Source organism: Hippopotamus amphibius, chromosome 11 (genome assembly GCF_030028045.1).
Source record: "Hippopotamus amphibius kiboko isolate mHipAmp2 chromosome 11, mHipAmp2.hap2, whole genome shotgun sequence".
Taxonomy (NCBI): Eukaryota; Metazoa; Chordata; class Mammalia; order Artiodactyla; family Hippopotamidae; genus Hippopotamus; species Hippopotamus amphibius.
The window spans coordinates 114,933,558-114,946,925 of NC_080196.1; the positions used below are offsets into that span (position 1 = coordinate 114,933,558).

Genomic DNA, 13,368 nt, shown 5'->3' on the forward strand with positions numbered 1-13,368 from the left:
GCCTGGGTTCGATCCCTGATCAGGGAACTAAGATTCTGTAAGCGGAGTGGCATGGCTACCCTCCCCCCCACCAGAAAAAAGGAAGAGAAAAAAGAAATCAGCAAAAGAAAATGAGGAACATATTCGAAATGCAGCAAAGAAACTGTCAACCAAGATTCTTACATTCAGCAAAACGTTTTTTGTTTTTTTTGGCCGTGCTGCATGGCTTGTGGGATCTTAGTTCCCCCACCAGGGACTGAACCTGGGCCCCAGGCCCTTGCAGTGTGAGTGCAGAGTTCTAACCACTGGACAACCAGGGAATTCCCACAAATTTTTTTTTTAAAACAAGGGCAAAATAAAGACATTTCCAGATAAAAAAGACCTGGGAGAATTTCTTGTCAGCACACCCATCCTACAGGGAATACAAAACATAAGTTCTTCACGCTGAAAGAAAGGGACGCCAGGCAATAATTAGAATCCACTTGAGAAAAACAAAAGTGTAGGTGAAGGTAATTACGTAGGTAATTATAAAAGACAGTATAAGTGCATATTTCTTCTCCTCTCTGAACTGAACTGATTAAAAAATTAAGTTAGTATAAATCTAAAGCAGATTCTGGTAAGATGCATATCATAAGCCTCAGAGCAACCACCAAGAAAATAACATAATATGTGATATAGTATAGTATTATATATATACGTGTGTGTGTATAGATATATAATTAAGGCTCATGAAAGCAATTAAAATACTACACTAGAAAATGTTCACTTAATACAAAAGAAAGTAAAGAAGGAACAGCTGGGGGTTAGGGTAGACATGAGAATAGAAAACAAAAAGTGAAATGGCAGGTGTAAATCCAAACATATCACAATAACATTAAATGTGAATGAATTAAACAATCCATCAAAGGGCAGAACTGCCAGAATGAATTTTTTTTAAAGATCCACTCTATGCTGTCTACAGGAGACATACTTTAGATCCAAAGATACAAATCAGTCAAAAGTAAAATGGAAAAAGATACACCAAACAATCAGCAATCACAGGAGATCTGCAGCAGCTACGCTACTACCAGAAAAAAACAGACTTTAAAACCAAAAAATTACCAGAAATAAAGGAAATTTTTATAATGATAAAAGGGCCAATCTATCAGTAAGATAAAACTATAAACATATGCACCTAACAACAGTGCCCCAAAATATAAAACTGACAAAATGAAAACTGACAGAAGTAAAAAGAGAAACAAATAATTCAGAGGAAGTTGGAGATTTCAATACACAGGTTTAGTGATGGACGGAACCAGACAGAGGAATAAGGGGAGAGGAGACCTGACTGCACTACGGACCCTAACAGACCCCCTCCACCTCCACCCGGCAACAGCAGAATATACGTCGTCCTCAAGTGCACGTGGAACGTTCTCCAGGAGAGACCATCGGCCAGGCCATCAAACAAGCCTCAATTTAAAAGGACTGGAATAATACAAACCATGTTCTCTAATTACAGTGAACTAAATTAAAAATCAATAACAGGAGGAAATGTGAGGGAGTCATGAATATGTGGGAATTAAACAACAAACTCATAAATAACAAATGAATCAAAGAAGAAATCCTGAAGGAAATTTTAAAATATCTTGAGACCAATGCAAACAAAAACACAACATACCAAAACTTATAGGATCCAGCTAATGCATTCCTTACAAGGAAATTATGGCTGTAAATGCTATATTTAAAAAGAAGACCAGGGCTTCCCTGGCAGTGCAGTGGTTAAGAATCTGCCTGCCAATGCAGGGGACACGGGTTCCATCCCTGGTCCGGGAAGATCCCACATGCCTTGGAGCAACTAAGCCCCTGCGCCACAACTCCTGAGCCTGTGCTCTAGAGCCCACGAGACACAACTACTGAACCCCATGCACCTAGAGCCCGTGCTCCGCAACAAGAGAAGCCTCTGCAATGAGAAGCCTGTGAACCACAACGAAGAGTAGCCCCCACTCACTACAACTAGAGAAAGCCCACACGCGGCAATGAAGACCCAAGACAGCCAATAACTAAATAATAAATTTACTTAAAAAACAAAAAACAAAAAAAACAGCTTCCCACAAATGCCCAGGCCCAGGTGGTTTCACTGGATAATTCTACCAAACATTTAAAAGAACTGATAAACTTGCAACAAGTAGTAAGTAAGCCCCACAGATCTAACGCACAGTATAGCAGATACAGGGATACAGACAACAACACTGTATTATAGCCATCAAACGTGCTAAGAAACTGAAAGTAATTATTCCAACCACTAAAAATAAAAAGATAATTACATAACATGATAGAAGCACGCATTATCACTACGTGGCTATCACATCACATCACAGTATATAAATGCAACAAGCTAACATGCTGTACACCTTTAACTTAATGTTACATGTCAAATGTATTTCAATTAAAACGTTTTTAATTAATAAAGAATTGATAGCAATCCTTCACAAATTCTTAAAAAAAGAGAATAGAAGAGGAAGGAACGCTTCCCATTCCCAACTTACTTTATAAGGCCAGTTCTATCCTAATACTAAAATCAGTCACCACAAAAAGAAGGGAAAAAAAAGACCAATATTTCTTAGGAATATGGACACAAAAATTCTCAACCTAATACTAACAGAATCCAGCAACTTATAAAAAGGCTTATACATCATGATCAGATGAGATTTACCCCAAGAATGTAAGGTTGGTTCAGCATAAAAAAATCCATCAACGTAACACACTGTAATAGTAGAATAACGGATAAAAACCATACGATCATCTTAACAGACAGGAAAAGCATTTCACAAATTTAACTATCCTTTCATGATGAAAAAACTCAACAAGCTCAGAGCAGAAGTGCACTTGCTTAACCTGAAGAAGGGCACCTCTATAAAATCCATAGCTAACACTGTATCTAATGGTCAAAGACTACATGCCCTCTTACTACCATCAGGAACAGGACAAACGCATCTACCCCCCCACCTCCAGCCAGGCTAATTAGGCAAGAAAAAGAAATAAAAAGCATCAAGATTGGAGAAGAAGGAGTAAAACTATCTCCATCTGCAGATGACATAATCTTGCATATAGAAAATCCTCAAATAAACACTAAAAAGCTATTAGAACAAATGAGTTCAGCAAAGTTCCAGGACACAAGATCAATATGTGAAAATCAATTTTATTTCTACAAAGTAACAACGACCAAAAGTGAAATTAAGAAAACAATTCCATTTATCAGAGAATCAAAAGGATAAAATACTTTGGAATAAATTTAACAAAAGAATTCCAAAATTTGTGTTCTAATAATTTCTCTTTCTTTCCACTTTTCTGTGTCCCTCCCTTCCTCTCCCCCGCACCTCCCCACACACGCAGAAGATGGGCAGGTTCCTAGGAGCTACTTCATGCTTGAACGCAGCAGGCCATGGCTGGCTAGACAGAGGGGAGTGGAGACGGAGAGGGCGGAGCTGCAGCAGAGGAAGCAGCCCGGCGTTCTGGGGGAGGCTCATGCAGTGTGGTACACACCCAGATACGACCGCCTGGGGGGGGCTCTGATTTCATCTTTATTATCTGCAGCTACATTTAAAAAGAGAGAGAAAAAAAAACAGAAAAGAAGAAGAGACAAAAACAGACTGGTTTTAACACTGGTGAGTCCTTACTGCCTTTCTTAAAAAAAAAAAGAAAGAAAAGAAAAAATAATGGAACAGGAAGACCACAGCTTTTGGTTTCTGTGCGTTAGGAAATCCACTTTTTGAACCATTTTTCTGCAAACGTACCCTCCTCCAAAACAAGTGCTTGGGACAGAGGGAAAAAATGAAAAGTCACCACATTTTCACTTAATTTCTAAGGTCAGAGGTGCTGACAGAGATATAGCAGATCCTGCTTCCACTTTCCCCTGAGAACTCATCTGACCGCAAGCCCTGGTCGCAAGATCGTCGTCCCAGGGTCCAACCTCTCCAGAAGGTTGTTCCACAGAGCTGTTTTCAGAGGACACTCAACGGAACACGCGCTGTAAACAGAGGGCTAGCTCAGCACGTGAACGTGACCACCCTTGGACCTCACACCCAGTCAGGGAGCAGGTCTGGCAGCTGCCTCCGCTGCGGCCCAGGAAGGGTCACCTGACCCAGACGGGCCAGTCTGATTGCCAGGCACCCTGCCCGCCCCCAGCACCCCAACCCTCACCTGAGACCTCCCTAGTCTGGGCCACCCCAGGACAACCCTAACCCTAACCCTAAATGACCTACTGACCGGAGGCCCTGAAGACAGCCAGAGTACCTCCAGGTGGGTTCCACCTGCAGGCGGGGTCTGGGATGGAGAGTGGTTAAAGAGAAGAGTCACTGAGGTCAGAAAGCAGAGGCAGGATCAAAGGTCATGTGTCACCTGCCCCAGGCAATACAGACTCTACCCCAAAATGGAAATTTTGCAAGTAATCAGCTAAAAGCAAACACCAGACGTGCTGCTAGGCCAGGGGACAGCTGATGCCGCTTCAGGAGGAGCTGGAGGGTGGGGGGGAGTGGTTTATAAACCAACAGAAACTAAGGTCTCCTCTCCTCACCCCGCCTCCCTCCCCAACACCCTCTCCTGGTGTTTCTGGGTTCTGACTCCCCAGAGTTGGTCAGATTCTCTCAGCTTTTCGCTTCTGTTTCTTTGATTCAGACCAATTTTACCATTCACGGGCACCTCTTCTGAAGAGCAAAGTCCCAAAAGAGAGGGGGGGGGGAGGCTGCAGGAGAGATTGCTCAGTTCAGCTACTTGTGCAACTCAGATGCAAGCAGTTCCCCTTCTCTTCTCTGGGCTTGGCCACGCTAAGCTGACAAGCAGAGCTGTGCACGTGCAGAACCACTGGGCGTGGCTGCGAGACACCCGGGAGCACTAGGGTGCAGAGCTGGGGGCCAGCGGGACACGAGCACTGGGGGGTGGCGAGCCGCAGGCTGCGTAGGTCGGTTCAGGGTGGGACGGTCACGTCCCTGTGCCCAGTGCCGAGCCCCCTGAGGTTCCTCAGCTGGAAACCGACGAGATGGGATCCACGTTTCACAAAGACACCTTTGTGCAGGACAGGTGCAGGAAAGCGGGCTCTGAAGCTGAGAGACACTAGAAATTTCAACAACCGTGTGCTTCCACAGTTCTGCACTGAGGACACACTCCGGGCCAGGCACTAAGGTTCAAAAACAACCACACTGTCCTCAGAACCTCCCCTCCCCCCACCAGGAGGCGGGTCTTTGCCCCCTTGACTACATGGGAGCCCAAGACTGCAGGTCTGCAGAAGCGATGTTGTGCGATTTCCAAGACTAGATCTTCAAAGAGATACAGCATCTACCCGGTTCTCCCCTAGAAACCCAGAGCCATGCTGTGACGAAGCCTGGACCACATGAGGAGGCCACAGGGGGACGGTCCAGCAGAGCCCGGCTGGGGTCCGGCCAATGGCCAGCACCAACACAGACACATGAACGAGTGAGAGAGAGAGAGAGAGAAACAGAGCAGGAGAAAGAGACAGAGAGAGAGACAGAGACAGAGAGAGAAAGGGAGGAAGGAGAGAGGGAAGAGGGAGAGAACGAATGAGCCGGTGAGAACGGAGCCCACGCCAACAGCCCAAACTTCTGAGTCTGGAGCAAAAATGTCCTTTCAAGTCACCAAGTTTTGGGGTCACTTGTTGAGCAGCCACAGAGACAGGAACCAGAGATGACAAGGCAGCAGTTCCAGCAGAGCTGAGACAGGAGGGAGGCTGGCTGGCAGACAAGAGGCAGACCCTCAGCTGCCCTGGGGGCTTTGGTCCTGGCATCCTCTGAGACTCACTGCTGCGGTGGGGGGACCAGGAGGAGTATGACCACGGTGGTCTGGGCCACACGGGAACAGGAGACCCTCAGCGTTGGGCAGGATGGCCTGTGGAGGGACACCTCCTGGGGCAGGGGTTCCTCAGCTTTCATTCTCGGGACGGTATGTGACCCTCCCCACCCAAAATGTTTTCGCAGCTTTACTGAGCTACAGCTACACACCACAGGAAATTCACGCTTCTAACGGTGCTGACTACACTCCCAGCGCTGTGCAACCACTGTGGTACAGAGTTTTCGAACGTTCATCACCTCCCCAGGAAACCTGTCCCCTTCAGCCATCATCACACCCCCCCCCCCAGCCAATTCCATGCCAGTGTTGAGACTGGGGCACATCTGAGGTGAACTCTCCCCTGAATCTGGCTGGCGGCACACCGTCCGGAGGCACTATTCCTAGTGCCTGTACAACACGCGGTCTGGCGGGAGGAGCGCGTGGCCCTGAGCACCCCCGAGAAAACAACTTCTCAGCAGCCTGGCTGTTGGCGCAGCCTCGGGATGGAACCTGCTGGAGGCCGTGAGGGAGGCACGTGTCAGAGAGGCGATGTTCTGATATTCTTGGGGCCCTGAGCTGCGGCGAGAAGATCAGAGCCGACCAGGGCCCCATGAAGGGTCAGCCTGGGAGGGGCCCTCCGTCTACAGGGAAACCTCCCCGCTCCGTCCGTGGGAAAAGCCACAAACAACCCTGACCCAAGAGCCGTCCCAGGACCCAGACTGGGGCCTCCGAGGCCACGTCCAGACAAGGCTCCTCAGAGACCTGGCTGATGGCAAGTCTGGGACGGGAACATGGCTGGGGAGCTCAGAGTATCTTGTCACACCGGGTCCACGGTCCACAGGACCAGAGGTCAAGAGCCGACAGCAGGGGCTCCCACGGGCCAGAGGGGGCTGACGGGGTCACACCACGTGGAACACAGGACAACGTAAAAACAAACGTGCTCGCTGCTGCGACATGCTGGGAGCCAGTTCTGAAAAGTGGCAAATCTAGAGCAAGCAACAGGGCTCACCTGCCTCGCCCATAAGTCACGGCAAATCTAGAGCAAGCAACAGGGCTCACCTGCCTCTCCCATAAGTCATGGCAAACCTAGAAAACCAGCCGGTGCTCACCTGCCTCTCCCATAAGTCACGGCAAATCTAGACAAACCAGCTGGCCCTCACCTGCCTCTCCCATAAGTCACAGCAAATCTAGACAAACCAGCTGGCCCTCACCTGCCTCTCCCATAAGTCACAGCAAATCTAGACAAACCAGCTGGCGCTCACCTGCCTCGCCCATAAGTCACGGCAAATCTAGAGCAAGCAACAGGGCTCACCTGCCTCTCCCATAAGTCATGGCAAATCTAGACAAACCAGCTGGCCCTCACCTGCCTCTCCCATAAGCCACACCGCGGGAGACCGAGCGGCGAGTACGGGGAAGTTTCTCTACAGAAGCAGAGACGACAGAGCATCGGCGCTGGGTGGCCCGGAAGTGACTACCAGGACTGGGCCCGGGGCCCCCACGGCTGCCACCACCCAGAGGGGCCAGCTGACAGCCGTGCCTCCTGGAAGAAGAACACAACTGTCTTGCAAAGACAAAGGGCCAAACCTGCATCCAAGTATCTTGTAAAATGTTCTTTACAGGGCATTCCGGACAGACCTGGTTCAACAGGCTGATTCTGTCCAGATCCTGCAGGCCTGACTCACTCCGGGCGCTGCTGCTGGTGCACTGACCCCCGCCTGGTGCGTAGCGCACGGCTCAGAGCAAACCACCCAGTTTCAACACCGGATAAGTTCCAAGGACAACGGGGAGTTTGGGAGAACCTATGGATTTAAAAGAGAAATCAACAACAACAAAAAGACACCACCCAATCCCAGTGTGTGGCCTGTAACTGGACCCTGGTGTAAGGAAATGAGCTGCCAGAAAGTCAGGAAAGGGAAGAGGCAGCTGGAAACACACACAGATGGTGGTTTCCTGACAAGGAACCACTGACTTCTCATGGGTGAGGATTTCTGAAAGTCTCACCTTCTAGAGATATGTTACAGACTGTCTACAAATCGGCTACATCTGGGATTTGCTTCAGAAACTGCAGGAAGCGGATGGGAACAGGGTCTGGGACACTGTGGAGACAGCTGTGGTCCCACGAGGGGCTCCACTGTGCTCCCCTCCCTACTTCTACACGTTCAAAATTCTCCACAGTAAGAAGGGAACAAGGGAAAACACAGCACTTTGGAGCCAGACACCACACTTCACTCGCAGTTCACAGTGGCACAGCAGGCACCTATTGGTGTCTCCAGCCAACTTCCCCCTGCACACGCCGTCTCCGTGGGTGCCACTCCACCTGGCACAGCACGAGGGGACCCGCACCCCCGGCCCCACCTCCACTGCACACAAGGGCATGGGAGAGCTTCCAGTGGGATGAGAGGTTTTAAAATGTTTGATCCTAACTTTGAAAATGATCCCAATTTTGTGGTAGAAGACTGAAAAAGAAAAAAGAAGACACTGGGAAAAGAGACCAAGATGCTCACAGCAGTCACCTCTGGGTGGTAGGACGGAAGGCTCTTCCCTCTTACTTTATACCCAGTCCTCCCCCAACGTCTGCAGTGAGCGCATGCTGCTCTTCAGAGAACAAATCAGGTATTTAGTTTTCTAACGAACCCGCTTTTCCTCCTTAACATCATCTCTTTCTTTAATCTTCACTTTCAAGTTGAATTAGTGACCTTCAACACGGAAACCCTCTATAAAGGATAGCTGGAAAACAGTTCCGCTTCTCTTTGGGCTGCCTGACCGCCCTACAAGAACCGTGACCCAGGGCTACTCAGACTCTCCTCGGAGTTACCCTAACGTGCACGGTCCGTTCCCCAGGAAGTCTGCCTTCCGAGCCCTCGGCTGACACGTCCAGGAAACGGAAGCTGGCCACCTGCCACGGAGGGGGGTCACGGTACAGCGGCCCACGGGCTCTCAGAGCTTCCTGGCCTGAACTGCTTGGCTTTTTCACAGCCCACCCGCCCACGTCTGATAAATGAGAGGAAATAAACCCACACATTCATGAAAAGCTTTCCTTAGGAGGATGCTGGGAACTGTGTATCTCATAAACAGTAGACACGGACACATGTAAATCTGATCTGGATTCAAGTGTTGAATTCTCAAACTCTCAGCCAGTGTGGGTGGCGGTTAGAGGACTCGCCCTGGGGGCTGCAGGAGGGGGGCCACGGGCCAGGAGGCACAGCCCCCCGTCCTCCACCAGAGCCACTGGTGTCCACCAGCAGACCGGCCATCCCTGTGAGCTGCCGTCAAAGGTTAAACATTAAACTCTAAGTCCGCTGCGTGACCCGGAGGCCCCCACACCCGCTGTGCCTGGCATCCTGCATCTTCACGGCCCACAGACGTTTCAGACATGGTCGGGAGCCTGGGCTTCCGCTGCAGAGCACCTAAGCAGACAGGGCACCGTGTGTCCTCTCCAGGTCTTCGCCCCCGCTCTGGGTGAGGGTCAGCACCACGGACCACCCCACGTGGCCCGCCCCACAGTCGGCCGTGAGATGCCACACCATTAAAGGAGGTTCAGAGGCGCACAGAGCGCAGAGGGCAGGGGCAGCAGCTGCTTGCGCAGAAAGCCCTCGACTCAGGACACGGAGAGCCAGCTCCTCCCCTCCTAAGGGATCCAAGATCCTGCCTTCTAGGCAAGATCAGCAGTGCCGTCAGCACCACCTGTGGTGCGCCGTCCCGAATCACAGCTGGGGGGCGGCCCGGGCGGGGCGAGAAAGCAGACGCCCCAGGGGCAGACAGCGGTGGCCGTCTTCACAGTCCACGTGACACCACTCGAGCCAGGCCCCCATGGGACGAGCCAGGCCCTCATCGGAGCTGGTGGCGGACCCGTTTCCTGCAGAGACTGAAATCGGCATACGCTCATCTCAGGTGAAAAACAGAAGCTACACAAGAGAAAAGGATTCGCTCAAAGGAAAAGAAAATAACCATCAGGGAAAAAGTAGCAGGGCAAGACCTCAAGCCTGCAGGAGTTCCAAAACGAAACACACTCCGGAGAAAACACTTCTGTAAGCAACAGCTGAGACTGAACGCACATTTTCAGACAAAATCAAAGGGAAAGCTGTCTTAGATTTAGCAATTAGAAAAACCAGACGTACGGCATCAACCCTCCTGCACAGAGAAGCCCACCAGCCCGCGTGGTCAAACACAGACCATCCACTCCAAAGAAGCCTTTTCAAAGGAAAAGGCAAAACCCGGAGCGGCATCTTCTACCTTCTGAGCCACCAAAAAGCGGCGTGCGCTAAGCGTGGGACCCGCCTGCCCCTCCAAGGCCCACCGAGCACGACGTCGGGTGAATGTTTAACCGGGTGCGTGAGGGAGACCCCGGCTGACTCGGCCACGCGGAAAGGCAGCGGCGGCGCGGCTGCGTTTGGCACACAAGCCGCGCACAAGGTCAGAGCAAGAACCGCCTCCACGGGACGCATCCGTCCGCGGCCTCATCAAGCCAGCCGCGGGCCCGCAGGACCGCACGCCTGCCCGACGGCGCGCCCAGCGTGAGGACGGCCACGGCGAGGGACACGTGGAGGGCGGCGCGACCCTCGCCGGAGCTCCGGTCCCACACGACCCCACGCGACTCGGTCACTCCGCCGACCGAACACACGGCGCCGTGACCGCCGCCGGAGCCCGCCGGCGACCCCCGAGCCGCCCGCCCCCCGCCCGGCACCCACCTGCGAAGGCGCGGCGCTTCAGGCTCAGCTCGCCGGCGGCGCGGACGCGGGTGCAGAGCCGCAGCATCAGCAGCATGGCCAGGATCATGACGGCGCTCTGCCAGAGCAGCGGCGCCTCGAAGCGCCTCCCGAACCTGCGGGGGGAGAGGCCGTCAGGGGGCGCGGCCCCGGGCTCCGCGGGGCGCCCACACCCCAGCCGCGGCGGCGCTTCCCCGCGGGGCCCTCCGCTCCACCGCGCGGCCAGGCGGCCACGCGCCCCGCCGCCGAGGCCGGGCCGCCGCCGGGGGAGAAGGCCAGGCTCCGGGCCACCTGCGTCCCCAGGACGCGCTCCGCAGTCCGGGGACCGACCGCAGGCCGCCTCCTGCCTGCCGGCCGTGGGGCCCCCAGGCCAGCGCAGCCCGCCGTGCGCGCGGAGCGGCGGGCGGCTGGGGCACCCGCGCCTCCCCGGAGGCCCCCTCCCGGCCGACCCCAGGCCCTCCCGCCTGACGCGGGCCCGGCCGACCCTCACTGAGGCCGCCAGGGCCACGCTCCTCTCCCAGCCCCACCCCGCCAGCGCTCCCAGCCAGGCCTTCCTGCTGACGTGCTTCCTGCGTGTTCAGCATTTTACCAGCTCCGCCAAAACTGCCTGGAGGCCGAGCCACGATCCAGTGACCGGCGTCGGCTGGGCCCCGGGCCCCAGGGGCTGATCACAGCCCTGCCCTCCACGCACCAGCCAGGGGTCTCAAGCGTGGCTGCCAGAATCCCAGGACGAGGACATTCCATCCGAGCCCACTGCCAGCCCGCAGAACTCTCTCCTCTCAGGGGGCCTGGGCGCAGTGCCCTTCAAGCCCAGGCCCCCGTGCTAGCCTGGCAGGGGCGTCCCAGACCTGAGCTGGTGGCCAACAGGTCAAAGGCGGGAGGTCCTGAATGGCAGTCTGCTCTCCAGCTTCTCCTGGAAACCAGGAGACACAGAGACAAGGGCCCAGCCCCCTCCCCGGCCTCTGTCTCACACCCGCTCCTCCAAGGAGATGGGCACTAAGAGCTGGCTCCCGGGACCACGCTGCCTCCTTGGCCCACCACCTCCAGGCTTCGTCTCTTCCGTAAGGTGCGGACACTACCCCTATGGCTGTTTGAGGACACGTCTACCAGTCCTGGGAACGAGCCCCCCGGCTGCCGGGCTGACCCTGGGCCTGGCTTATCCACAGGTGATCCCGAGGAGGAGATGGAGAAGGCTGTGTGTCAGGCTGGGGAGACGGGAGCAGGTGGGTGTCACGGTAAATAAGTCCAGAGATTCCCACATCGAGCTCATTTCCAGTTAGTTATAAGGCTGGAGATGTGGCATTTGGCCATTATGTAATAAATGCCACTCCCATCTTTTTAACTGTTCAACAGAAACAATGAGTGACTAGAAAAACTGTCGGGAAAAAAATGAAGGTGTGTGCTTCCCCTTATACCACACGCCAAAAATCAAGTCTAGGTAAATTCAATATTTAGAGTGAAGAATGAGACACTTACAGTGAAGTAAGGGCGGCAGTGGTAAACATTTAACTGCTTTCGGGGTGAAGACAGGCTAGACAAGACACAGAATGTCAAAAAGCACAACTTTCCACAAAAGATATACAAGGCACAAAACAAATAAGAAACAAAGTTCAACATCGTTAGCAATTTTTAAAAGCTAATTAAAATAGAAAGACTATTTTTTACTTATCAAGTTAAACTTCTTCCTTTAATGGGAATAGTCTGTGCTGACTTGGGTGTCACAGAGCACTGTCTCCTCTCCTGCCCGAGAGTGTGGCTGCCACAGCCTCGTCTGCTGCAAACGATGGGACAGCCCAGCAGACAAGCGTGGGGCCTGCTACTCAGAGAAGCCGGTCTACGCACGGTCCCCCTGGGGAACAGCACACATGTCTTGCTCCCAGGGAGACACACACTGCAGAGAACGTGCAATGTTTCACCAAGTTTGAGCAAAAGCTTCCACAAGGAACACCTTCCACGCGTCTTCAAAGTAGCGAGAAAAGCTCCAGTGGAAGAGAAGCTGTGTATCTACTTCCCTGCACCCTGACTGGCTGCCAGAGTAGCACACTGTCACTCTCCCTCTGATACAGGGTCACCACATCTCGGATACAATTTTACCACATCTCCAATACAATGTCACCACATCTCTGGTACAGTGTTACCATCTCTCTGATGAGACAGGGATGAGGGAGAACCAGCTCCACAAGCGCACCGGGCCCTGGGCCAGAAGGGCCCTGCAGCATCGGCCCTGCGCCCGGGCCCCGCCCTCCCCTCCTTCTTTACAAAATCACTCAGCCCTTCTGGCTTCTGACACCACAGAGGCCAAATCCTGTACATCAGCATTTTGTATGACCTGCTGAATGCTGGTTCTGCAGAAGGATGGGAAGAATTGTATGAAATAAAGGCATTAGAGGGCTTCCCTGGTGGTGCAGTGGCTAAGAATCTGCCTGCCAACACAGGGGACACGGGTTCGAGCCCTGGTCCGGGAAGATCCCACATGCTGTGGAGCAACCAAGCCCGTGCACCACAACTACTGAGCCTGTGCCCTAGAGCCCGTGAGCCACCACTACTGAAGCCCTCGAGCCCAGAGCCCGTGCTCTGCAACAAGAGAAGCCACCGCAATGGGAAGTCTGTGCACCGCAACAAAGAGTAGTCCAGTCTCCACAACTAGAGAAAGGCTGTGCACGGCAACGAAGACCCAACACAGCCAAAAAATAAATTAAAATAAATAAAAATTTTAAAAAGTAAATAAAAATAAAGGCATTAGAGTTCTGTGAGCTTCAGAAACGTGGGGTTTATATAGTTTGGTCAGCCCCCTTTACCACCACCCCCCGCCCCTGCAGGACTGCAGAGCCGCTCACACGCCTCACACCACAAATGTCCCCGGTGG

General features: G+C 52.7%; 1 protein-coding gene across 3 annotated transcripts in view; it reads right to left on the reverse strand.

Moving 5' to 3' along the window:
- SLC66A2 (solute carrier family 66 member 2) overlaps positions 1 to 13,368 on the reverse strand; it is a 48,321-nt gene that overhangs the window by 31,409 nt on the left and 3,544 nt on the right. For 2 of the 3 annotated variants that reach the window (XM_057698673.1, XM_057698674.1), the window contains exon 3: positions 10,485 to 10,618. In XM_057698673.1, the coding sequence (XP_057554656.1) occupies positions 10,485 to 10,618 (134 nt within the window). Of the gene's footprint in view, positions 1 to 3,501; positions 3,553 to 10,484; positions 10,619 to 13,368 lie in introns of all 3 variants that reach the window. The other variant, XM_057698675.1, reaches the window with a different exon arrangement.